The sequence below is a fragment of the Leucopleurus acutus genome (assembly GCF_964270905.1).
Source record: "Leucopleurus acutus genome assembly, chromosome: 12".
Taxonomy (NCBI): domain Eukaryota; kingdom Metazoa; phylum Chordata; class Mammalia; order Artiodactyla; family Delphinidae; genus Leucopleurus; species Leucopleurus acutus.
Genome location: NC_139154.1, coordinates 53744640 through 53772198, shown reverse-complemented (window position 1 = coordinate 53772198; position 27559 = coordinate 53744640). Strand labels below are relative to the sequence as shown.

Here is a 27559-nt window from a genome sequence, read left to right as displayed (position 1 = left end):
GTCTGAAGACCAGCAGCAGCATTGCATTGGGACTTAAGAATGCAGAATCCTGCCCACCCACCTCCACCTAGAAACCAGAATCTTTTTTTTTTTTTTAATAACATCACCAGGTAATTAACATGCCCATTAATGTTTATAAAGCAGTGGTCTAGAAGAGAAAGTTTTATATGAGGACAATTATTTCTGCATTTGTCTATCCTTAATTTCTTAATTCATGTTCAGATGCTATTAGGTAAGTGTGTTTTTCATAAGAACCTTAGATTTCATTTACATTTGAAAATGCATTTGATCTGACTCACCCGGCAGTAGTAGCATTAGGTGCTACAACCTTCTAACGCTTACTACGTGTCAAGCACTATGCTAAGCGTTCATGTATTAACTGATTCTTCCAACAACCCTGTGAGGCAGGTGATATTAGTTTCGTGTGAGGAAACTAAGGCACAGAGAGACAAAGGAACAAGGCTGTGTAGATAGAAAGTTGCCAAACCAGGATTCCCACCCAGGCAACCTGGCTTCAGAGTCCATGTGCTAACCCCTCTGCTCTGGGTCTTGTTGCTTGCTATACTCGGGCAGAAACATGCTCAACGGGAGACGGTTTGGTGTAGATATGACCAGAACATCAGGTACCAATCAAGGAAATGCCAGCTAATCACAGGGCCTCTGGAAAAATTGCTTAACTTTGGCGTGAGCTTCTCCCTGGATTCAGGGTAGCGTATCCCTAAGTCTAGCTCAAGGCCCATAATTTCAGGAGTATAAAAGAAATACTCCTTCTGGGATGTCTAACTACTTCCTACACTCCAACAGAAACAGAACAGTGTTTTTCAATATGTGTCTCCTGGAACCCTGGGGTCCTTCACAGATACCTCGAGAGCCTAACTAGTTGTTCTCCCTACCAGTAGCTCCAGCAGCTTTGATGTTAATGAATTTATATATATTGGAAGTTAAAATAATAATTCAGTTGACAAAAGACTACCTTTTTCTAAAAAAATAAAAGACTAAAACTCACTGATTTTTGAGGATTTGGCTGACTGTAGACTAGTGATTCTTTTTGGAAAATTTATCACCAGTACTGTGCATATATAAGCTAGAAAGAGCACAGCAAAGATACTAAACTTTTTTTTTTTTTAATTTGGCACGTGGTACCACTATTTCCTCGTACCCCATACTTTCCTAAAAATATTATACAGTGTATATTTGTTCACATGGATTTGTTTGAATTTACATTTAAAATTTTGTTTTGTAAAGCCTCAGTTAAAGATAATTGATGCAATATTCTAAAATTCATTTCTAACACCAAAATAACTTGAATATTCTTTTAAAAACTTAGTCAATTAGATTTGATTTGCAAAGGCAACTAGCTCATCAGATTTTCATTCAGTAAATACTTAATATCACGGCATCAGGACAGGGACAGAATAAAATGAAAATACATGCAGAACCTTTCATAAAGAAGTTTCCAAAACCCAAATGTTGGGGTTGTGGACAGAATATGCACAACGCTCCTACAAATCAGCAAGAAAAAGACACAAAGTCCAACCAAAGAAATGAGCAAAGGATATAATTCACTGACAAAGGAATACAAATCATCTATAAACAAGGAAAAGATGCTCCACTTCCCTAGAAATAGGGAGACGCATATAAGATACCCTTCTTACCCATATGATAACAATTTTAAAGGCTGAGAATATCTAGTGGTAAAAGGGTATGAGGAAAAGGCATTTCAAACACTGTCAATGTGAGTGTAAATCTGTCCTGTATTTTTTGGAGAGTAACATAGTATAGTATTTTCATTTGTAGGAATTTTCTTATCAAGACACTTCCACAGCTATATGTAAGATACATATGTGAAGGTTCACTGCAGCATTGTTTATAATAGGAAAATCAAGACTGGGGAAGGGCAGGGGTTGGGGGAGACAGACAGCCCAAATGTCCAGCGCTGGAGGTGATTAAATAAACCATGGTACGGGCGTACCTTGTTCTACTGTGCTTCGCTTTACTGTGTGTGTGTGTGTGTGTGTGTGTGTGTTTTTTAAACAAATTGAAGGCTTGTGGCCGCCTTGCATCACGCAAGTCTATTGCACCATATTTCCAACCACATTCGCTCACTGCCTGTCTGTGTCACATTTTGGAAATTCTCATAATATTTCAGACTTTACCACTATTACCATATTTGTTATGGTATTAGTGATCTTTGATGTTACTATTGTAATTGTTGTAAGGTGCCACAAACCCCACCTATATGAGACAGTAAACTTAACTGTTGAAACAAAGGATTTAGAATATTACATAAAACTAATTGAGAAAGCAGCAGCAGGGGTTGAGAGGACTGACTTGAATTCTGAAGGAAGCTCTACTCTAGGGAAAATGCTATTAAACAGCATTGCATACCACAGAGAAATCGTTTGTCAAGGCAGGATCAATTGAGGTGCAAACTTCACTGTTGGCTGTTTTAAGAAATTACCACAGTCACCCCCATCCCCAGCAATCACCTCCCTGACCAGTCAGCAGCTACCAACAGCGAGGCAAGACCCTCCACCAACAAAAAGATGACTGGCTGAAACCTCAGGTGATGGTTAGCATTTTTTAGCAATACAGTATTTTTAACTGTCATGTATATTTTTTTAGACATAATGCTATTGCACACTTAACAGACATAAACACTGTGCAGTGTAAATTTAACTTTTATATGCCCTGGGAAACCAAAAAATTTGGGTGACTTGCTTTATTGCAATATTCACTTTATTGTGGTGGTCTGGAACTGAACCCATAATATCTCCAAGGTATGCCTGTACATCCATAAAACAGAGTCTGTGCAGCTATTTAAAAGTTACCATCTTTCACCAGTTCTAAGATATCCTAGATTTCAAAATACATCCTGATATAACAGACACTAAAATGTGAAAAAATTGCTTGTGGCCATTAATAGATGCCATCAATTGTAAGATACCCCCAATTTCAGAGATGCTAACGCGTAAATCAAAAAACGTGTGCCTCAGATCGATGATACGGATTTCAGCTTTAAGTATTCTCTTAAATATAAATTTATAATAACTAATATGGATTAAAAATATAACAATAATTAACGTATAGAAAAAAGACTTGGATAATTAAAACCAACTGTTAAGAGTGAACATCTTCAGAGGTACAAGCTATTAGGTATAAAATAAGTTATAAGGATATATTGTACAACATGGGGAATATAGCCAATATTTCACAATAACTATAAATGGAGTATAATGTTTAAAAATTGTGAATAATTACATTGTACACCTGTAATGGTACATTACATGTACCACTGGTACATCAACACTGTACTTCAATTAAAAAAAAAGAGTGAACACCTTCAAGGAGCAGAGTTCAGCTGTGATGGGGTAGATGGAGGGGGACATAACCTCTTTGATTAATTCTTTAGAAGAATGATATATTTTTTAAAAAAATTAAACAATATAGCACAGGGAGATCAGCTCAGTGCTTTGTGACCGCCTGGAGGGGTGGGATAGGGAGGGTGGGAGGGAGGGAGACGCAAGAGGGAAGAGATATGGGAACATATGTGTATGTATAACTGATTCACTTTGTTATAAAGCAGAAACTAACACACCATTGTAAAGCAATTATACTCCAATGACGATGTAAAAAAAAAGTAAAACATACATATAAAACATGCAAAAAAAATTAAACAATAAAAACACTGCCTAAGTAGAAAGGTTTGAGGTATTCAAGCATCGTGAGAAGATGACTCAAGTCATATATATTATAGTCACTTCCTTAAGATTTCACCTTCTTCTCCTTGTGGCAATTGCCTCTTAGGACAGAGGCTATAGTGACACTAATAATATACCCCACTCCTTGTGTTCCTGCCCTATCTACAACCTCCCAGTTCTCACAACAACCCAACAAGACAGATGCCTCCATTAATGAGCTGCATTGGGTGAGGTTCTTTTTCCCCAAGTCACGCAGCTGCTGTGGGCAGTTCTGAATTCCAGATCCAGATTTTTCTGGCCCCAGAACCCAACCTCTTTCCATTTCTGGGCTACTACCATTACCATCTATATCTTTAAGAGGTTGTTCTTCATCCTTTGCTGTTCCTTTTCCTTTTCTGGCATTTCAAATTACTTTCTTTTTTTGTGCTACACTGGTTTCAGTTACTTCCAAGCTAAAAAGCTAATTTATTATTAAATATCTTGAAGATTACATTCTAATTAACTAAAAATTAATGCAGTTCCTCTTTTCAAGCAATTCTTCCCCTCTTGGCCATTCTGAGAATTTGTTCATTATAAACTCTTTCACTTTATATCCACACAGTATTTTTCCAGCTTTAACAAATCGATTCTATAGCCAAAGACAAAATGCTATACTGAACACTTTCAAGTGCTTTTCTTTAACAGGCAGTAAGTAGCTGCAGCGTCAAGAAGAGAAATAAGCAATCAGCGCACAACCCAACAGTCACCAAGTAGCCCAGCCTGGGAGCCAAGAGTCAGCACCTTCCAGCCCTCCTCCCACACGAGGAGAGGGGAGGAAACTGAGAGCTTAGCCAGTCCCATTTTTTTTCCATTTGACCAAAGGTTTTAACCCCAGGTCTAAAACTTGAAAGTCAAGGAGATTTGTTCAAGTACATTTTACTTACTTTCTACTCTCTTCCTTTATGGTTCTAACCCTTCTGTGATCTCTCTCCCACAAAGAGGTTGACATAAAAACTTGGGCTTTGACCTATACTGTCTATATTAATACTTTTTGCTCTAAGTAGAAACTGTTAGAAATGAGAAGGACTGTAGGGGAAGAAAAAAAAAAAAAAAGAAGTATCAGGAAATATAAATTCTAAAGACCTATGCCACCAACTGCTAAGATGCATTATATTTCTTTGGGTTATTTAGCATTCTTTGGGGAAATGGAATGAGGGTTTCAAAAATTAATGACAAGGGCTTCCCTGGTGGCGCAGTGGTTGAGAGTCCGCCTGCCGATGCAGGGGACATGGGTTCGTGCCCCAGTCCGGGAAGATCCCACATGCCGTGGAGCGGCTGGGCCCGTGAGCCATGGCCACTGAGCCTGTGCGTCCGGAGCCTGTGCTCCGCAACGGGAGAGACCACAGCGGTGAGAGGCCCGTGTACCGCAAAAAAAAAAAAAAAAAAAATTAATGACAAGGTCTGGATTGGAGGTAAACCAGGAGCCGGATGTTATGCAGTCCTGCTCTTCCACTCCCTAAACACGCACGTGCGCGCACACACACACCCCTCTGATGAAAGCAAGCTATCAGGAGTGCAGGTGAAGATATATAAGTAAAAGAGGATTGTCAGGCTCCAAAGGATACTTCCAAAGGCCTGCAATAGAAGGAACTAGGTAAGGGCTCACCTGAATCTTTCATGGGGCAGAGGGCGCACTGCATGCCCCAGGCCTCTCCATACAAACAGCAGCACTCAGTATATGTTGTCTGCTTGCCAACAAGAGGCCGGCTACACACATACTCATCACTCAGATGTTCCCAGCACAGATCTTGGTAGACATCGGTTTCTTCAATTTGTTCTGAAAGGGAAGACATGGTTCCATGACAATTGCACTGTTATTCCTATTTCATAAACACTGTGGTAGAAGCCAGCGAGTCTCAAAGTTTCCATCCCTATTTCTAAGAGTGACTTCCAAGCAAAAGTCTGAGGCCAGTCTGGGTCTTTCCATGGATCAAACCTCTGTCATCTCCAACTGGGTGTCACTCCCATCAGCTGAAATTCAACCTGCCCATCATGTTCCAATTAAATCCTTCCCTCTGTTGCTTCCATCATTACATAAAACCCTCCACTGTCTTGCCTGTACTTCATAATCCTGATGGACTTCTTATTCTTCTGATCTTTGATGTTTCACATTTACTTGTCTGTCAAATCCTACTATTTCTTTCTACATAAAATTTTTGGGATTCGTCCTTTTTCATCCATTTCATTTGCCGAAGCCCTGAACTAGTAATACTTCATCCTAGGGTCCTTAACGCGAACCTTTCTACTTTCCAATTGATTTCGACCAAAGCCGCCTCCTGAACGTGCTGATACACTGATCAATTAAGCCACTGATCAGTCAGTGGCACATTACCTTCTCGGGGAGGAACAGGGATTCCTACCGATGGACTTCAGAGTCCTCCACCAATCTGATGAATTCTGCCCTCTGCTCTGTCCAGCCTCACCTGTGTCCTCCAGTCCAGTCAAGCAAACCTAATTATTTTTCCCTCAACTTACATCTTCCTCAGTTGCCTTCAATGGTTCAATGTGATCAACCCTCAGACACTGAACAGCTCTGCCATCTGCTCAGCCACTCCGTATTCTGTTGTCCATTAAATCAGTATGTGCAAGGTGTTAAATCTCCTACATATTGATGATATGCATCTTATTCTTTCTCTTAGCATCTCATTTTAATTATTTCAAAATACCCAAGGAATCAATTTTTTAATTTTCCAACAGCTCACATTTCAGTCAAAAGGAAAACCTTATGACATTTATTTGGACACAGACTTGCATCTCATATCCAAACATACCATGTGATTCAGTTGGTCGGATACATCTTTTTTCCGAAGCATCCAGGACCATTGGGTGGGTACAGAAGCAGTTATAAGAGCCTTCTGTATTAACGCACTGGCCATCAATACAACTGTTGGGGTCTTGACACTCATCTATATCTTAAGAGAAAAAAAGTGAAAGAAAATCAGCAATCAGCTGCACCTCATACACTTAGCCAAACTTAATACACTGCTAAATTTAGTCCAGATTCCAGGGGCTGCCACATTTTAATCAGCTATACGTCATCATCCAAAAGAGAACAGCTCCGACTATAAAAATGTTAAGTTGTATTGATTGGAAAAATAACATTGCCCTACAGCTGCTGACATTAAATAAGGAAAGAAAACATTTAAGAACAGGATACGCTTAGAAATTTAAGATAAAATGTCTCTTTATGACAGTTTTTAAATTATTTCCTTTTGCTATGTCTTTCTGCCTAGTGTATACGGTTTTCTGCTTAGGCATTAAAGTCTGGGTCAGTATTTAAAAATGACTTTCAGTGCATGGTATGAGTGATGAAACAGGAGGCTCCCCAGACCAAAAGAACACTTCAGTTATACCAGTGACCTGAATTATAATTCTACACTGAATATTAACTCTTTGAAATCTATTCAAATAGTAGTATGAAGAGTTTTTATTTTCTTAAATATTGCTCAAGAAAAAGATCCATAAAACATTTACAGATCTTTCCAACACATGATTTAGATTCAAAGAAATTGTTTTTATATGTAGCATTACTTATTTTTTCCATGTATTTGCACAGCACATCACACTATATCCTCTTAAAACTTACCAAAGCACTGCAATTTGATGGGATCATAGTATGTCCCCTGCTTACAGTAGCATTCATAACCAGGCTGAGTGTTCAAACAGAAGCCATTTTTGCAGATTTCCTGTCCAAAAAGTAGGCATTCATCTGCATCTATGGGGGAAAAATGGAGAAATATTTAGAAAGAGGAGTTATTTGGGGATTTTCAGTTAAATAGAAGAGTCTAACCAATATTGGGCAAGTTAGATATTGTAATATTTACATTACAAAGAGTCTTAGAAACACAGCAATATCAAATTCTTAAAGTTAGGACTAATTCACAGAGGTAGAAATATAATCAGGCTTCTCTGTTTAAGGAGCAATGCCCAAAACATTATCAGAGAAGGTATATTTGTAAATAGAGCTTCGGAGATGCTACCTCGTATCTGATGAAATAGTCTACGGGTTCCATAATGGCACCAATAATACTCTCTGAAGAAAACAGCCTTTAAGACATGTGCCTTTCTAAAAATGTATATTTTGGCCCATTAACTAGTTGAGATGAAGAAAACTCCCACGAAGAGTTTGATGCAACTTGATGGAAGTCTTCTTTCTTGATAATGAGCTAATGAAAGCACAGCTGCTAAGAATGCTGGCAGACCCATTCCTCCACAGAATTTACAGAGCTTATTGTCCACAAACCTCAGTTTACTCAATGGTAAACTGGAGATAAGAGGAACATTGACCTGATAGGATTGAAAGGATTCAATGAGAAAATCCATGCAGAGGACTCGGTATACTCTCAAAAAGTGTGATCTATTGCTTTTGTGCAAGTATTATTAGCATCATTTCTAACATTTTAAAGCTAATGTCATCTAGTCCTCATTTAAAAAACTGGAGACTTCCTAGATAAATCGCTCAAAGTTACACAGCTGGAAAATGGCAAAACCAAGTCGACAATATATGACTGTTTGAATCCGAATCTAACATTCTTTCAACCATTTACAGCACTGCTAAGATAGGGTGAAGAGGAATTTATTTTTATTTTAAAAAAGAGGATGACTTTATGGTGAAATCAGGGCTCCACTTCACAGCACAAAGTGAAATTTAACTACATCTCTGAAAGAACATAGTATATGATATTTGCGAATTTGAAACCCGTTAAACACATTTTGCCAACTAAGTCCTGTTATTTCACTGAATTAAATCATAGATGTACTTAAAAAAACACATATGGAATTTCTTATCCAGCTGCTGAATTATACCATGTTAGTAAAACACTGGTTTGAAAAAATGGATAGACAATAAAAATGTTTTTAGTCTGTTTTCCAGCCACTTAACAGTTTTCAATATTAAACTGTAAAGAAAAAAAATCACTTTGTATATAAAAGGTCATAATATCTCTATCACTGAAATGTTAAAAGTTAGTGGTTAATGAGGAAGTACTCATATCTGTAGCTTAAATTTCACCAAAATTAAAAAGCTGCACATTTATTTTAGAATTACAGGCTAATAGCATTAAATATACAAAACACACATCTACCTTTGCTTTCTTCCTTTCCATTCCTTATTATTAATCTGTGGCCATTAGTAAATGGTCCTAGCAAAGTAGGATGCTTTCTAAAAAGGCAAGAATCTTTGCTTTGTTGATGACCATTAAAGGCCAACATGATGATGGTCAACTTTGTATTGGTCCTAACATATGATTTCTAATATAATTCTACAATGAAAGAATGAATTAAGTACAGAATTTTGTGTTAAGTACTTTCACATATGTTATCTCATTTAATCCTCATGATAACCTTTGAAACATTATTCCTATCTCAGAAGGGGAAACTCAGAATCTTAAGTGAAGTCCCACTGTCATACAGCCTTAAGTGTTCTAACGCCCAAGCCACGGTTCTCCGTAGAGTCCATTGAAACCTTCTTCCAATGGTAGGATTCAAGGCTTTGTAATTAGTTTCCATGGCTGAAAAGAATTCTTCTTCTGCCTAACCCAAGCCACGCGTTTACCTGAATGTCAAATATGCACACACATTGCAAATTAGTTTCTGCTCGATTCTGACCTTTATAGTTCTCGCCATCAACGTCGTCGTAAGAGGATTCTCCAGTGGGGACAAAACCTTTCCCTCTAGGACACATTTCCGTGAATTCAGCTGATTTCAGGAGAGATAAGGGGGAAAAAAAGTTGAAAAAAAAACCCAATATCTTCCATGAGTATGTTTTAAATTCAGTTTTGCCTTCTCAGACTCAGAGACTTTAAGGCAAATCTTGCCATCTAAATTCAGACAAATAAATTCAGTACAATCTCAAAAATTACAGACTAGGTGCAAATAAACCTAATGACTTCATAAGTATAATTTACAAAAAACCTTGCTAGTTCACCCATATATTATTTACACATGTTTTAGCTAAGGGTACGATGGTGTGTTATGACCACTCCATTACTGTGGTCTCTAGTATTTTCAAATTTCAATAAGAATCCAAAATCCTAGCTTAGATATGCAAGCTCCAGTTAGGAATAATGCTGTGTCACTGTTACCAAAGATGATGAGTTTTACCTTACAAATGGAATAAAACTGAATTATCTTTCTGCCAAAATATTATATGGAATATCACTATAACAGCATATTCTGTGAGAAACAGAAGTTTAAGAATTCATACTGAAGTGGGATAAGGGTATGGGTCCAGCCCTGAATGAAACCCACTCTAAGGTATTCTCACTTCAATTAGACTATGGCAGGTACCAGTAGATGTTACCATTTCAAGGCTTCAATAAGCCAAATGAGAACATTCCAAGGCCCATGAACACCACACAACAAATACCAGTATGAACACAGCACTTAGCTAATTCTTACCAGTCCCCAAGACCGGGCAGGGGAAAATCTCACAGTTATCTCCCCACCCAGCACCAGAGGTACAGCAGCATTCTTGTTTGGTGACATTGGGGGCCAGCACGTTGTCACAAAGACTGGCGTCGTTTAGATTATAGTAGCACTCTTTCTTTTCTTCTTTGGGTTGATCTACTTCTAAGTCTAAAAAGAGCAGAGAAAGTAAAAAGGAGTGTTGACAGGATACATCAGATCCACCTGTATCACCACGGAATTGAAAACACAGTGGTAAAAAAGAGTGGACGTGCCAATGCACTTCATTTACAGAAAGCTGCTTTCCACTTTATGTTGGATTCTTCCACTTCAAGATGAAAATGCACGTGAATCCTGAATTTTGGTGGATTTCTAACCCACCCCAAGAGTGGAAGTCTGTCAAAATCATTTCCTTTTACCTTAACCAATTACTTTATTCTTGTAAATTTGGCTGTGAGTACAGTTTCCATATCTGTTTTCTTGCCAAACACAGGGTCATTCTTTACTGAGCTAGAACACCTACGTAAATCAATGAAAATACTCCCCAACACTGGACCAGAGATATGGGGCCACACGTAATATTTAACCCTTAGATGGTTATAGAGATAACCATGCCCCCCACCAAATTTTCTAAACAGTACAAAGCAGAAGGAGACAAATAGAAAAACACTGCAGTAACCTGAGTCTATTAAAAGAAACCCTTTCATTACTAGAAATCTACTTACAGTGCTGCAAATACATGGTTCTGAATGAAATAATAAGAGCCAGCTAATCCTCGGGGTAGAATTTCAAGGCTGGGTTCTAGTCCCAGCTCAAGTGTGTCCTAAAGAATACACTGATATATTTCAACAGAGTCTGCTTAACCCTCTGTGATAAAAGTCAAGGTGATATGATAGAATACAAATGATAAGAACAACTCCACCTACTTTCAGTTAATACTAAAAATGATTTAATTCCATCAGATTTGAAGTCTACAAAGAAGTTTGTGCTTTTCAAAAATGATAAAAAAAACCTCTTCCCTACTAAATGCTATAGAGTTCAAATTACTGCCTATGATCCAGTTAGAATTTCTTATTTTAATTTTATGCTATGTCAGATAAACTGACAACTGCCGTCACAATTACTTAGATTAATACTAATGAAATATTTTCATTAGAACTGCTATCTACAGATTCTTAACCCAAAGAAACTATAGGGACAAGGGGATAACACTTGCCAGTAAGGATAAGACTTTAATCTCAATACCTACCTTCTAAAAAAAAGTTGGCAGATCATTATACTATGAGGAAAGTTTAATGATTTATTTTCATAATAGTTTCCTATATATTTACTTTGGCAGGGTCAAACTGACTGCGGAAACCTGATTAATATGTCATATAACAAAGGTATTCTTAAAATGTAAGTTCATAAAATTCTATCAGAAGAGCTACTGCCCTTTGTTTCCCCTTATGGCAGTAAAAGCAAGCAAAGCTTCGACGTATATAGTACTCCCAGAATGCAGAATATCAATGAGAATGTAAAGGATCCCTCTCACCCTTGATTCTGGCTAATTCTCAGATTATTCTACCTTTGACAATTCAGCTTGGACTCTAACTTAGTCTTAATAGCTGATGACGAATTCAAACCTAGAATAAGTGTCCAGGAAAAAACTGAAATGCGGATTCCTACGCAGTTTATGAAGTGGTTTAAAATCATTTCCTTGTGTGTGAAATTGGATAAAACCTGCCACATCCCTCGTCTCAACTAGCTTTTCAAGTGTGCAGGGGACAGACATGTGCTTTGCCTGCCTGAACATCACCAGTTCATTCCCTTCAGGAGGGGCTCCAAGCTCTTACACAGGGTATTATTGAGGAAAATTAAGGGTAGGTATTTTAAATTAATATGAAATCAATCATGAACGCTGTAAAAAATTTTATAAACTTTCTCCCAACATGTGTGAATAAACTGACAGACTATTACTATGGACAATTCCACTCATTTTATTCAGTTTGCCTAAAACACAGTTATTAATGAATGCACTTAGAAATATAAATCAAGTCAGCAACACAACTAGAGTTTTGCCAATCAGGTTTACAGTCTATGTTAAAAGAGTGCTCAATCATTGTTTTTCTCTTTGTACAAAGTTGTAGATATGTCACAGTTTTTATTACAATATGGAAACATTGTACAGTAACACTTCAATGAAGGCTGCTAATATTCATAGGTAATTAGAGACCACAGGCTTCTGAGTCAAAAACTTCATATACATTTAAACACTATTTCTACCATGTATTTTTATACTCACAGAAATAAAATGGTTTTTTCTTTTTTCTTTGGAAGGAAACTCAAAGGTGACTGCATAGGGAAATAATCAATATCACTGTATTATTCAGGTTTTACATTGGTTATTACAAGTTTTGCTCTTATTTTCTTTCCAAGCAGTTTGAAGCTTCAATGTTTACACAGCTGATATTGAGGGTTAGTCAGGCCCTCATCCGTGTTTGGAAAGAGATGCAAATTCCTTTTAAAAAAACTGGTCCACAAAGGTCATTCTGTGAAAAGCTACAATTTCCTTATCTTCTTAACCTTTAAATAATTAACCGCCTAGAGCTTTTTTCCACAGGGGGAACACTCCGATCAGTAAAGACATGTAATGTGATTTCTTTAAAAAATCTCTATGAGCTTGTCACTGTCGTTAGGGGAGAAATTTTTCTATCACAAAATAACTTTAAAAGATCAAATCAAAAGTTATAGAAGGTGCCAAGCTCAGAAAAGAATGAATTCTATTTTTCGGAAAGATTTTATTAATAAGGTTAGCCATACTTCATATCTCATGCCATAGACTTCTAGGAAATACATTACCTCACCTGCAGTATTTTCAGATTTGATTTTTCAATATGTATTAAGAGGTTAGCTTAACATCTGTGTATAAAAAGCAATGTGTATATTTTAATCCCAGGGGTATGTATGGCTGGTGATAAGAAATGAGTTTTTGGACCTCTCATGTGTGTGCCTTTTTTGAAGAAACTTTCACAGATGCCTTTTCATGTGATACACAAAGTAACTCCATGAGCTAGACGGCACAGGTTATAGAGCATCCTCACTTTTTGGAGGAGAACATTTAGGTTGGGTCCAATGTCCAGTGCCTAATGCTTTCCCTAAACCTCTTCGATGGGGCTCAGCTTCTTAACATTTCAGCGAGCATGAGTTTGTTTGGCTTTGCCTTTGCCCAGGGGGCAGCAGATAATCCTGCTGATGTAGAGTTCAGTGACAAAGCAGCACGCAGCGTGACCCTCTTCCCTTGCTCTGAATACTTGAAGACAGGGTTTGAGCAGCAGGTACCACTGGTGAACTGCCCTTTCTAGAAGCTCTTCTCTCTTGCTTCGTCAGAAAGAAGAGGATGTGGGTGTGCACTTACAGGATTACTTCCTGCTTTAGTCTTTCCCTAAATATGTCTAATCTTAGGTTTGCTGTTGGAGTGGGGAGATCTGGAACATTTCTTTGGTTAGAGTGGACACAAACATTCTACATGGCCCTTGCCTTTGCTTTCACTTTCCATTTGCAATATTTTCTGAAGGCCTTCAGATGCCAATCCCCTCCATATCCTTCTGAGACAGGATGACGACAGTGACCCAAGAGTCACATCACAAATACGTGTGAGTAAACAATGCCCCCAAATGAAACACCTGCCCTAGTCCTGAAAAAGACATCAATTTGTAAAAGTCTGTGTCTGTAATAATGTTCAGCAAATGACTTTGAATAGGATTACTCAGTAAGCTTTATTCTCTTTATTTGAAAAATCACCACAGGCACTAATGTTCTAGTATATGTGCTGCCGAAGCGAGCACAGCACTAATGTTTTATACCAACTCATAATTTTGTGAGAAAAAGCATTCCAGTGTAATAATCCAAAGGGAGTAAAAGAGAACTTGGAAATTCATTTTTTTCCCCTAGTTTTCTCATTCCAAGACTTGGAAGATGAGAAGTGTGTATGTGTTTTAAAGAAAGCCATTGGTGAGTTTCAGAAAATAAGCACTGACAATAGGAATGGACTGAACATGAAGGGATGCAAATAGAAAGGAAGATCGTAGAAAGGTGGTAACTTCAGATAGTAAAAGACATGGAAGAAGTCAAAATAAAGTTTAGAAAGTGAAGTACAGGAGCAAAAATACTTTCAAAGCAGTGCCTGTCCTTAAAGAGGTCAATCAGGTGGTCAGGTATGACAGTGTAAGGAAAGCAAGCTGGGTGTGTAAGCCACACTGTAAAGGGTCAGGGGGCAAGGCAATCCTGGAAGGCTGCCTGGAGGAGCTGACATTTTGAGTCAAGTTCTTGAAAAATAAACTTAAAAAAAATTGGCTAGAAAGTAAGGTGTGACAGAGGTGAGGAGGAATAAAAAGTACAACTCTCCTTAGGTCTGTGTGGGTAGAGCGGGCAAGGGGAGAAGTGGTCTGTGGAAGGAGTCACAGAACTGATTTTGAGAACAAGAGAACAGGGCCGGGATGCATTAACATGTGAACAAGTGATAGGTGTGTTTGTGACTTAGGTGCTGAGGCAGAGGACAATGCCAGTCTCTATTGGAAGAGAGTCGCCTCAGCCTTGCCAGGTGGAATGGAGGATATCTTTGGTTTTGCTTTTTCTGGTGAAGAAGTTAGAAGACACTGGGAGGAGGGAGCCTGGGATAGGAACAGGCTGGGGAGACGGTGAGAAGTGAAAGTCCCAATGATGGAAATATTATTAGAAACTGGAGAAGTCAGAAGAAAAGCGGGCAGATTTCGGTGGAAGAAGAGACTCCTGGGGGCAGAATAAAGCAGCTCAGAGAAAGAAAACCGGGAGACGCACACTGGGACGAGGTGCAACAGGCAGCACAGTCGGAAAGGAGATAACGTCACAGCAGCATGAGAGCTGTCACAACAGCAGCATGAGAGCTGTCACAACACCCGCACACGTGCATGGCGAGGCCCTGTGAGGACGACCTCAAGAATAAAGCCACATCTGCAGCGACATGTAAAATGTCTGGAAACGTTTAAAAGGAATTGTACAAACCATTCCTCTCCAGGCCTTATTGGTAGTGAATTCTAGGATACAAAATGCATTTCTAATGCAACACTGTGGTGTCTCTTGTATTAAGAGGATAAAATGGTTTGTGTACATGGTTTACTTAACTGATACGTCAGTTCATTCAAATATCAACACCTCTTTATTAAAAACTCATTTTAGATACTATACACAGCAAGCATAAAACTTCATGAAAATAAAAGCACCATTTGGTAGTAAACTCTTCTCACTCTTGTTTTTGAAGGTGGGAAGAAACCTTTTTTTTTTTTTTTTTAAATAACAAATGAGCATATCTTCCTCAGCCTTAGCTGAGGAGTAAGACCTCAGGAGTTTTATGGCATTTTACAATGTCTGCATTCTAAATACTGTGGTTTCACTGTCTTTAATTTTTTTCCTACCAAAGGTCTTTTTTTTCCAATCAGAAATTATTTTTAAAAAATTCTTCCAAAGTTAATTTATTTTACAGGTTACCTAAACACATTAAAAAAAAACACCCCACTGTGCCAAATATAATGGTTGAGTGATATTATATGTGGTCTCATGCCTTTAAAAAATATGTACATACACAAAACCTGTAGTGGACCTCTCCAGGAACAGAGAACAAGCAGGCTGTTTAGGTTCAATTGTCAGAACCACAAGGATGATTTGCACAGTTTCCCCTGATAGCAGGGACCTGCTCTTTTTAAATTTTTTTCCTCTACTTGTAATTTAACCAAAGCACATATGGGTACTGTCCCCTCTACCTAGAAGTGTGAATAGATCAATTAAGTGTGGTCCATGATACCTTCTTTTTTTTTTTTTTTTTTGTGGTACGCGGGCCTCTCACTGTTGTGGCCTCTCCCGTTGCGGAGCACAGGCTCCGGACGCGCAGGCTCAGCGGCCGTGGCTCACGGGCCCAGCCGCTCCGCGGCATGTGGGATCTTCCCGGACCGGGGCACGAACCCGCGTCCCCTGCATCGGCAGGCGGACTCTCAACCACTGCGCCACCAGGGAAGCCCCCATGATACCTTTGATAAAATGAGTAATTCTTACTCTGCAGAACGAGCTGGGAATGAGATGATGGGATACAGAAGGAACACATTCTCGAATGCGGAGAAGCCTATTACTCAATAGGCTACAGTGTCTGCTGTAGGTCAGGCACGATGCCTAGCAGTGAGCTGGGTGACAGACAATACAAAGAGGAATGAATGACTGAGGATAAAGGGTCCTGTTACCCTGCTGATGGATTTGGACTTCATGCTGGAGGCAGGAATAAGCAGCTGAAAGGGGTTTAAAACCAGATGTGTGTTTCAAAAATGTGAATTGGCAGCAATGTGGAACAGGAACTGATGGGAGAGGCAGGGAGAGAAGTCAGAAGGCAAGTGCCACAGTCCAGGGAAGATAGGCTGAAGGACTGGCCCAGGGCAGTGGTAGCAGAGGAGCAGAGAGATTTGAAGGATACTGTTGAGGTAGAGATAGCAGAATGTTATGATGGCTTGGATGGATGGAGAGAAAAATAAAGTATGACTTCAGGATCTATAGTATGGCTGTTTGGCAATCAATGAGTGTACACAGGGAGAGTAACAGGTTGGAGAGGGAATGGTAATTAATTTGCTTTTGGATAATTTTAGGCAGAGATGCTTCCAAGACACCCTGGGAGGAAGGTCCAGTAACAGGCAGCTGGAAATAGGAGTGTGGCACTCAAGAGAGAGGTGGAGAGGCACAGATATTCACTTGGTCATCCACACCAAGTAAGTAATACTCCAGGTAAGTTGACTTGGAGAAGAGGATAAAATATCCCAGGAGAAGAATACAGAGTAAAAAGAGGGCTAACCATGCAACTCTCTGGGACGTTATTATTTAAGGAATGGCGAAAGAAAGAGTCAAGAATGAGACAGAAGAAGACCAGAGCAAGAGGTAGGAGGATACAGGGAAGAGTAATGTCCTGAAATCAAGAAAAGGGAAAGGGGGAGGGAAGATGAGAAACTACTGTCACAAGAGGAAAGAGTTTCACCCGGATGAAGGGTCTGAGGGCTCGATCTCAGTGCGCTGAGGATCAACTGGGAGACAGTTCAGTGGAGGTAGGGATGCCCCTTCAAAGAATATGGAGGTCAGCATGGTCACAGAGATTATCCCTGGATGGTGACACAGCAGGGGATTTTCTTTTCTGAGATATTTTTGTATTTGCCAATTTTCTAAGAATATGCATGGTTTCAATAACGAGAACAAAACAAAGAAATAAAGTGAAAAGGAAGCCAATTTTTAGAAGAATGTGCTGTCATGGGATCCTCAGCCTTGAGAAGTAGAATTAAGGGGAAAGACCTTGGAGTCGGGTTCCTGGGCCAATTCTGCCAGTCGTTAGCAATATGGCCCTACGTATAACATTTAGAACTTCTCTCTGGGCCTCAGCTTCCTCACCTGGAAATAAAGTTGCTGGGCTGGAAAAACACTAGGGTGTTTTCTAGATGTAGAAGTCTAGGACTTAGCTTGCGATGTGAGAAGAAGCTCTCAGCTATATTAGAGAAAACTGATATTTAAGGAAACCCTGTCATGAATTGTGTGAAGAACCATTATTGTATAATACAAATAATCTTTAATTTCTGATCTTGCTTATTTATAGATTTTACTTTCTGATCTTGTTTATTTATAGATCTTTAATTTCTGACCTTGTTTATTTGCTTGTCTTAAAGTGAAGAACAATTATTACACAATGCAAATAATCAGCCTGATTTACATGTTGTATAATTTCTGATCTTGTTTACTTTGTTTTCTTAAAGCAAGGCACACCTGCATTAATTATAATATATATCTTTGTGTTCCTTTCATTATACCTTCTGTTTTAAAAATAAAATTCAGTTCCCACCACCACAGAGTCTCCCCTCTGTGCACCAGTCAAGACAGAGAACAGCATTTTGTGTGTAAAGCCTGAAGGCTGCAGTTGCCAACACTAAATATTTACTGCTACCCTTAGAGTGCCCAAGGACATAACATTTTTATTGAGAAATTATCACAGGCACTGAGGAAATAAAAGCATCAGGCTATATTTCATAGCCATACCCTCTTACAGGTGATGAGTGGTCTGATATGGACGTTTTTTAGTTATTTCTGTTTCAGGTGCTTTTATGCAACGTATAGCAATGTCAATTAGTGGCCAAAGGCCCAGGCAATGAAAACATTAGACCAGACCTAAAAAATCAGGTGGGAGCCAACAAGTATTTTAGAAATAAAAATCCTAGGACATTAAAGTTCAAAAGTACCTTCAAGGTCACCTGGGACAATGTCATGCTGGAAGTAGGAGCCCTTCTGCCAGCCAGTGAGTATCTCACCTGTTCTTGGACACCTCTAAGGAAACACCCACGATTTCTTGAGACAGCTGTGTGCTGACTATCTCTAGCTATTGCAAAGTTCTTCCGCGTACTGATCTGAAATGTGCCTTGGTGACATCCAGCCCCAGTTCTGTCCTCAGTAAGATACCACTTCAGATGATGATGCTACTGCTTCTTGTTGGAATGTCTGTTGTCCTGGGGAAATTTTAAAGCTGAGGAAATATTACAGCCTAGAGAGCAAATTTATCTTTCTTTTCCTAATTACCTTCCAGGAGGGATGAGATCTAAGCTGTTAGTCTATCATGTATATAATGAAATTAATTTGAATCCTATCTTGATAAAAACTTTAACTTCAATTTGGTACAAAATGTTTTGTTCTGTATAACAGCAGATTCTTTGACTGGAGTATGATACAAACTTTTAACTAGCCTCCACTTAACCACCTTGTTAGATGAACTAATCTCCTGTCCTCTGAAAAACATCCTGGCTAATGCCCACAAGCAGGTGGAAGGCTCACAGCCAGCTGGCCGTTCTCAGGTGGGTCAGCATACTTCTGTACTGACGTGTTGAGCGGTATGCCAACGGAGACTCAGCTACGTTCATTCTCAAACACTCTGTGCCAATGTATTGATTATTGTAATTACATAATTAAATAGTATATAAACCAATAAAATATGAATGAGTAGAAGAGTTGTTTCTAGAACAAGTTAAACCTTTAGAAAGACTAAGTTTAAAAAAAGTAAAAAAGAAAAGAAAAGGTTATCAAACTAGGAATGGATAATACAACTGCAGAAAATCGAAAAAAAAGAAAAAGAAAACCCAAAGTGACTTTGTGCTTATTTACTCAGCAAAGGCCTTTAAATTCTTACTCCCTTTAAAGTGGGCAGTGTAGATAATGCATAATAGATATGGTTTATGCAAGACAAGCCCGTACAGAATGCAAATGGATTTCTACCCGAAGACAGACCTTGGCTCTTCTTCGGAGACTGGGGAATAAATGTACCTTACGTGCTTTAAGTTAAAACTTAAATATTTAAAAGATGTGTTATCTGTTTTTATGATTTCCAGTTTTAATCACCTTTTCCAAACAAATGAGCTATGATGAAGTCTGATGAAGTGTCAGGGAGGGAAACTCTTGCTGCAGTTTATAGCCGATCTATCTCTCAGGATAGAGAATTGCTAAAATGAAGATGTTATCATAGACAATCTGAAGACTCCGTACAATCAGTTCGCATTTGCCAAGAACCCTACAAATTGAGGTATGGTAGAAGTCAGAATTGCCAGGAACTATACAAGTTAATAAGCTTATCCAGTTACTAAGGCAGATTATACTGACATGGACCAATAAAACGACTGAGTGTGTACAATATTTGGCAGAAGCCAGAGAACTATGGGGAAAATAAGCAAGAAGCTATTAAAGGATCAGATATAATGTTAAGCGGAAAGAGAAACTAACAATGTATTCACTGGCAGACAAGCTTTATGAAGCTGAGCATTCAAAATGCTCTCCTTTGCAAAAGTAGGAGAGTACTTAGTGAACTCTGACTGGAAGAACTTTCCAGAAAGAGTCAATGAGAGAACAAGGAGATAAAGAGAGCAAAAAGGCAAAGCAGGTGTTAAGGACTTGGTTACAGAAGAACTTAAAAAATAGGAGATGAGGAACAAGGCTTACAAAAAGAGTCACTGTAAAGTTTTAAGAAGTAGTTTACAGTGAGCTAATCCAGTTCATCAAAAATGGTTCAGATCGTCTCATGATCCTATTAAAGCATTATTTTATTTATTTATTTATTTTTTTGCGGTACGCGGGCCTCTCACTGCTGTGGCCTCTGCCATTGCGGAGCACAGGCTCCGGACGCGCAGGCTCAGCGGCCATGGCTCACGGGCCCAGCCGCTCCGCGGCATGTGGGATCTTCCCGGACCGGGGCACGAACCCGCGTCCCCTGCATCGGCAGGCGGACCCCCCAACCACTTCGCCACCAGGGAAGCCCCTAAAGCATTATTAATCTCTACCAAAGACATGAGCAAACTTTAGGATCCCAGACATGTACCTTAATTGAAGCTATGTGAACTGAACAAACCACTTCTTGACATTACTAAAACATTCCAGCAAAGCTGTATTTATAGTTTAAAAAACCCACCATCTCAGAAGAGATCACAAAAGGAAGAGAAATAGATAACCCTTGTGTGTTTGGATTTTAATAATTCATTTTAATACTTCATATAGTACTTAGTTATTAACAAATGGCTTTTATGTATATAATTTTTAAAAAAGGATAAAACTCTGTGAGGTAAATATAACCTTTGTTTTATAGGCGAGAAAATTGAAACTCATAGATGTTGAATGATATGCCCAAGCTTACATAGCCGGAAAATAGCAGGCCAGAACCCTGGTCATTCCAGTTTAAAGTATTACAAAAAGTTTGGAAAATAAAGGAAAAAACTAAAATTTCTATTAATTCTAATAATTATCTTTTTACATCTTCTTTCCTTCCCTCCCTCCACAGATTGTGATCACTGGAGTATCTTTTTTTTCACTTGACATTGTACAACATGCATCTATCAAGGTTAGGTCATGATAGATGCACCTAACCTTCATATAGATGACTTAATGACTATACAATATTATATGTGAATTATTCCAGTCAAAATAATACTACGGGGAAGGTGCTACTCTATAGACCCAAAGACAAATAAGAGAAAGGCAGTTACTTCACCAGTCCTGTCACTGGCCAGCCAGGTTTTTTATTTTTGGTTTGTTTTTTTCCATTACAAGTAGAGCTAAAATGAAAAGTCCTTTCTTTACGGCTCATGAGTTGCAGGGGTGGTCACTGAAGGAAGAGCAACCCTTCCCTCCAGAAACACTCTCTTTCCCGTCATAGTGTTTTTGAATTACTGTCTGTACATTTAATTCTGCACCATCACCTTTCTATATTTAATCATTGAGAAGAAAATGTGTGTGGATGAAAATATGGTTATATTTTATTCCCTACTGCCTGCAAAGATAATTATCTCACACAGAACAAGTGTACCCTATTGAGGAAGAGCGAAAGCTTTCTTAGAAGCATAGATTTCTTAGAAGCATAGACAAAATCAACCGGGATTGAGCAAGACAGTCTATGTTTCATTTTATTTGGGTCTCAAAGGACCATTTAGTCTCCTGCTTCCCTCAAAATACAACCATGCTTTAGCCACATGGCATAAACTAAAACGGTGATCTGGAAGTTGATGACTTATCTGGAAAAGCATCAGCTCTCCATTTCACTATGTGCCATGATGACACAGCCTCAATCAAATTTTAAACAAACACAATCACAGCCACTCTCTAGGCCAAATTCTGGGGGAAAAAAAGCAAAAAACACCTAAGAATTCCAAGTGGAAGGAAGTCTTTGTAGATCCTGAGGGGCCTTTAAGTTGCTTTCAATTTAGAGACGTGTCAAAATACGTTTCTCCAAGGGCCAAGAAAGAAGAATTATGCAACTTAATGAGATGTTGCCATATTAAACCCTGGGCTGACGGTTCTGAGTTTTAGGCAATTCCCAGCCAATGTGCTCATCATTTTGGATCCTTCACCCTACCCATGGCGTCTCCGGGTTGGAAAGCACATTAGAGGCCATGTAGCTCCAACAGTCATCACCCACATCCTAATTCCACTGATAAGGCAGGCTCGGAAAGAGCATGGAAGCTTCCAGAAACAGCACGGCGCCAAAATAGTTGGTTATTTCTTCCTCACTCCCAGAGTGTTTGGCCCAAACCTGTGTAGGTACAGGTCCCTGAGAGAAGCCCTCCTGAGAGAAGCCCTCCACAGTGTCACTTACCTGCCGAGGCCCGGGAGCGGCACTGCCCAGTCATCGGGCTGTACTCCTGGTTTTCATCAACGCACACACACAGGAAGGACCCTTCTACATTTTCACAGAAGGCTTCACCGCACACGCCACTGAGCAGCTCACATTCGTTGACATCTGGAAAAGGGAGCACAGATCAAGTCAGACGTGTTCCTCACTCCTGACAGCTCTTTGTTTTACCAGCTGTGCCAAGACTAGTGGTGTCTGCTGGAAACAAGGTGACCCCCTGGGAGCAATCAAACCCTTCAGCTATTTGGGGGAAGGGGCTCCCAGAGGCAGGGCTGAAAGCTTTGGTTTGTGTGAAAGGACCATGAAAACACAAAGCAAAGTTTCCAAACTCCGATCCTGGCTTTAAGGAACAACTCGGAATTGTACTGCAAGCATCGTATGTACACTTTGTTTAATTTTCTCTTCCCTGACTTTCTGACATAATGAGGTCTTAAATAATATGACACTTCTCTCTCAGTTCTTAATTCAAGGAAAATTAGCAGCAGTGGCACGTCAGAAACTGCAGAATTCTTTAAGTGCATTTTTAGAAATTGTTTTAAATCTACTCAAATGTCTAAAACTATAGTTTCCTAGCAGCCAGAATGTCCATAACTTAACAACCAGAATTCAGGTTGTGTATCCCTTTGAGAACTGAAGGAACAACCCCTGTAAGTAGTTACTGGGCTACATTAATCATTCATGGGAAACAAACTGGTCCAGTAACTCCTCAGTGATTTCACGATGCCTTTAAAAATTCCGTTTCGTGTTCCACAGTGTCATTTCTATTTTGCCAGATATTTTTCTTTTGTACTTAAATATACTTAATTGAAACACTAAAAACTCACAGATAAGTCCATTTTATTTAAGTACATAGCCATAAAGAAAGGCTAGTTTTATGTTTGCCCTTGCCCAATACTACTTTTTACCCATTCTCCTCTGAAGAAATTTTATTAATGAGTGTCCAGTTAAACAAAGTACCTGACTTGGCATCTGAAATGCTCATGTATTTTATGCATTAAATGTGATTAAACATCTACAAACATCAGTCTTCATGAGCACACTCTGAGACGGTTTAGACAAAGTTAAAAATCTGAGCAATTATCCAAATCATTCAGGAAAAAAAATACTATTTTCACCTGCTATTCCCAGTTAATTGGACAAAAAGTTTATGTCTCTTGACTTATTTGGATAATTACCTCGGTTTTCCATTTCACTTTGTATATAAACAGATATAAATCCAATGAGCTGAGTTTTGCTTATGAAAAGATATTATGACAAAGTAAAGCAGACAGTTGGTATATTTAATCAACCTGGACAGTCATAACTTAGACCAGAAAAATTGACTTTAGAAATTTGCCAGTTTGCATTTATCAATTTTAGGTAACTGTCAAATGGAATTTTCTACTTTCTAACTTGTAATATTTCCAAGGCTATTGAAATCTCTCCTACCAGACTGTACATTCAATCAAAAAATATTTTCTAGTTTATTTCTATGGGTCAGACTGGGGAGACGATGATGATGAGTCAGGCAGGCCCAACTCCTGCCTGCAGGGAGCTTACTGTCCAGTCAGAGAAATTAATCAGATAATCATACAGGCCAGGAGAAGTGCTGGGAATGAAAAGTACAGAGCGCGATGACAGCATGCAACAGTGGACCTTAAGTGCAGGGGTGGGTTAGGGAAGTGATATAGGAGCCAAGCTCTACCTGAAGGATGCGTAGATAAGAAGGCTGGGCAGCCAGGGTCCAAAGCAGAGGGAAAAGTGTGGCCAAAGGCTACAACCCCAGAGGGCTGATTCATCTCTTAAACTCTATAGAACACCCAGAGGGGTGAGGTACATATAAGAGGTGTTCTGTTCATACTTTTCAAAGAGAGAAGAAACAGACAAATATAACGATATTTGTTGGGTTCATTAACATAACAAATATTCCTTCTATAAGGGTGGTATTTTATGGGTCAAAATGAAGCATCAACATGGGTTCGGTGTGCTCCTCTGACTGGTTAGAAATGAACATTAACCAGGGGCCCAGGAGCTATGTGGAGTCAGTGCTTTGACATCTGATACCCCATTAGGTAACAGTTAACATTTACTGAGCACCTACAACAGGCCAAACATTAGGCCCAGCAAGGAGAGAGAGACACACAAAATTCTCAGTCACAAGGAGCTTATTGCCTTGGAAAAGGCAGCTGCAGGCAGTACCTACATGATTAAATTCTTGCAAAAAAGGTTGTAAGTACTATAATAGAATTTGTTCAAGGTTTTCCAGAAGCAGGAGAAGGGATCACAGCTCAGCTGGAGTGAGAAGTGGAGCAGGGATGGTATCTGGGAGGAGATGACATCTAACTTCCAGCTTTAGGAATGCATGGGATGGATCTAGGTTCAGGGAAGGGGAGGCCAGGAGGATATTCCCAGCAGAAGGAGCAAACAACAACCTAATAACTTCCCAGTTACGTGAACAACCATAAGCAGTTTTATGCTGCAGGAACGTAAATGGGGAGGAGGCAGGTGGTGAGGCTGAGAAGGTTAAGTGGGGGGCCAGACCACATAACCTATTAAGTCAAAATATTTAGTGAATAGCAGATGGTTTTTACCACTTGTTTTTTAGTGCAAAAGAGACTACAGCAGGAACTGGAACAAGTGTTAACGACAGTGTTAGCTTAAAGGCGGTTACTATTCAAGTGCTTTTATTGTTCAATTTCTAGATTTTGTTTTTCCAGTTTAATCTGGATGGGAAATGAATTGGTGCTTTAATTGCAAATTTCCAAACTAAAAAGTTAACTGACTCCTCGTCAAGTGTCATCTGCCATGTAACGACCAGAGGTTTCCTCCTTAATTAAGAATAAAGAAAAAGCCTTGTTATCGGTGAAATTATGAAAAGAATACCCTCCTTCCCATTTAACTGCTCTAATTGCAAACGTTTCATAATGAATTTCACTTAAAGAAATCATGGCTGATCAGAACATGAACTATAAAGTATCTTCTTTTATGTGAGCATGTGCTGGACCATATTCTAGGACATCTGATGATATTCAAGATTCCTTCCAGCTCCGACAATCCCAGAACAGATTGAAGAAATATGCTTGCACAATCCAAAGCATCATTTTACGGGTGTCATTCCTGGAAACAGAAACTCTTGCCAACACTTTTCCTTAAATGCACTTGCCTAAGGGAGGTGCATTTTGAAGACAGACAAGCTCCACCACACACCAGACTCTATTTCCTGTGCAGGAGGGACTGAAGCGTTCCGCATACCCAGCTAAGAGTTTAAACAGATGCTCTTTTTACTATACATATAAACCCAAAGTTATGCTTCTCTATTTCTGAATGTCCCTAACCATTTCAGAAGCCACAGGATCTTTTTGCACATCTCCAAACCGTACGACAAGATCAAATTATGATGCAATTCTGCCCAATTATCTTGCTTCCATCTCTCCTGTGGTTGATGACTTTGATTTCTTTTCGATAGGGAGATCTGAAACATGTCGGGAGAAAAAAAATCTAAAAACTCACCCACACACCCTTGCCCATCCTGTGGGGCCTGAAAGCCCTGATAACAGAGGCAGCGGAAGGAGCCAGCTGTATTGTCACAAAACCCGTGACTGTCACAAACAGTGTTGTTTACACATTCATCAATATCTGCAAAAAAGACATTGACCATGAGACACAAAACACAGACAGACAAACACCAGCTATTAATGGACAGAGGTGCTCAACACACCCCGATTAGTATGAGATGATCATGTTTATACAGAATGAACTTCTAAAACATTTTACATATACATAAAATGTTTTGATGAACATATCTCGTTAGACAAAATATTGGGTTCTATGAGAAAGAAAACATTTACTTTTCCTCAGGAAATGTTTTCAAACTGAAATGACTGCTGCAGTTGCCACGGTCAGTGTTTTCTAAATGTATTCAACTCTTTATTTCCAAGGAGAGGAGATCCCTACAGCGGAAATATGTGAAAGTATTGTCACCTTTTGTGATTGCTGTAAATGCTAATAGTTCTATCTGGCGAATTGGGAGCTGAAAGCAATTGGCCTGCCTGGGCAAAAGTTTATTCAACCCTAGAGATAAGCTTGGTCAAGTCTAAACAGCATTCCCATGAAGGGGGCTGGGAATGGGGGGTGGGATTAGGGGGAGAGGGGGAGGGGGGAGAGGGAGAATTTGATCTGATAAGTTCAGCGGTGTAGCCAGCCAGTCCCAGTTATTCTAGAAAAAAGACTTTATTCACAAGAAACACTTTCCTGTCACCAAGTTATAGCCACTCAGGTCCTAAATGTCAGTGCTGCTCCAACTGATGAGCCAGTGGCCAACTTGTGAATTCACTTTGTTCTCTATAAACTTGATGATAGTAGTCATGTGCTTTCTATCCCATTAAAAAAAATGTTCTCATAAAAGTGACGTCTCGGGCTTCCCTGGTGGCGCAGTGGTTGAGAGTCCGCTGCCGATGCAGGGGACACGGGTTCGTGCCCCGGTCCGGGAAGATCCCACATGCCGCGGAGCGGCTGGGCCCGTGTGCCATGGCCGCTGAGCCTGTGCGTCCGGAGCCTGTGCTCCGCAACGGGAGAGGCCACAACAGTGAGAGGCCCGCGTACCGCAAAAACAAAACAAACAAAAAAAAAGTGATGTCTCAGTGGTGAAGTTACAAATGGACTTTTCAATACAGTTCTTCCTTACCCTCACAGCTACTCACTTTCCTCTCCATTCTCCCACCCCCATCGCTCCCGTTCTCCTTGTTTATGGCCACACTGCACGTTCCACCCTCCAGGCTCCCTGTCCTCTCTGCCTCTGGACTACACAGGCCCCAAACACAAGTTTTTGGAGAAACAACCAAGAGAAAACGCAATTACGGCATCCAAATACATGTGAGGAAGATTTCACGTTTATGTTCAAATAAAGAAATAACAAACGATAAAGAAAATGACAAGTTAAATTGCACTCGACAGAATTTAGTTGGGTGGAGTTCATACTAATAAAGTTGAGTTTTCTCTTTCTAAAATTTTAAACACCAAGTCAAAAATTTTTCAAGAAGATAAAGAAGATGCATGCAATGATATTCAGCAGCTCTCTCACTTCTCTTCCTAATTGTCCAACGCTATCAAGCATAACTTCAGAGACTGTCTCACATCTGAATTGTAAAATATGAGTGACTACAAACTTTTCTTAATTTTCTCAACTCAAAACTGTGTCCGGGGCCCCTTCTCCATCCTTACCAGTCTCTTCTTCCTATAGTCCCAC

At 39.4% G+C, this 27559-nt stretch overlaps 1 protein-coding gene across 5 annotated transcripts in view; it reads right to left on the bottom strand.

Annotated features, from left to right (window-relative positions):
• Positions 1-27559, bottom strand: part of LTBP1 (latent transforming growth factor beta binding protein 1) — a 427411-nt gene that overhangs the window by 26246 nt on the left and 373606 nt on the right. For all 5 annotated transcript variants that reach the window (XM_082852057.1, XM_082852058.1, XM_082852059.1 and 2 more), the window contains 7 exons: positions 25825-25950; positions 22300-22443; positions 10140-10316; positions 9348-9437; positions 7327-7455; positions 6512-6652; positions 5347-5517 (listed from right to left, as the gene is read on the bottom strand). In XM_082852057.1, coding sequence (XP_082708183.1) covers positions 5347-5517; positions 6512-6652; positions 7327-7455; positions 9348-9437; positions 10140-10316; positions 22300-22443; positions 25825-25950 — 978 coding nt within the window. The remainder of the gene's footprint in view (positions 1-5346; positions 5518-6511; positions 6653-7326; positions 7456-9347; positions 9438-10139; positions 10317-22299; positions 22444-25824; positions 25951-27559) is intronic.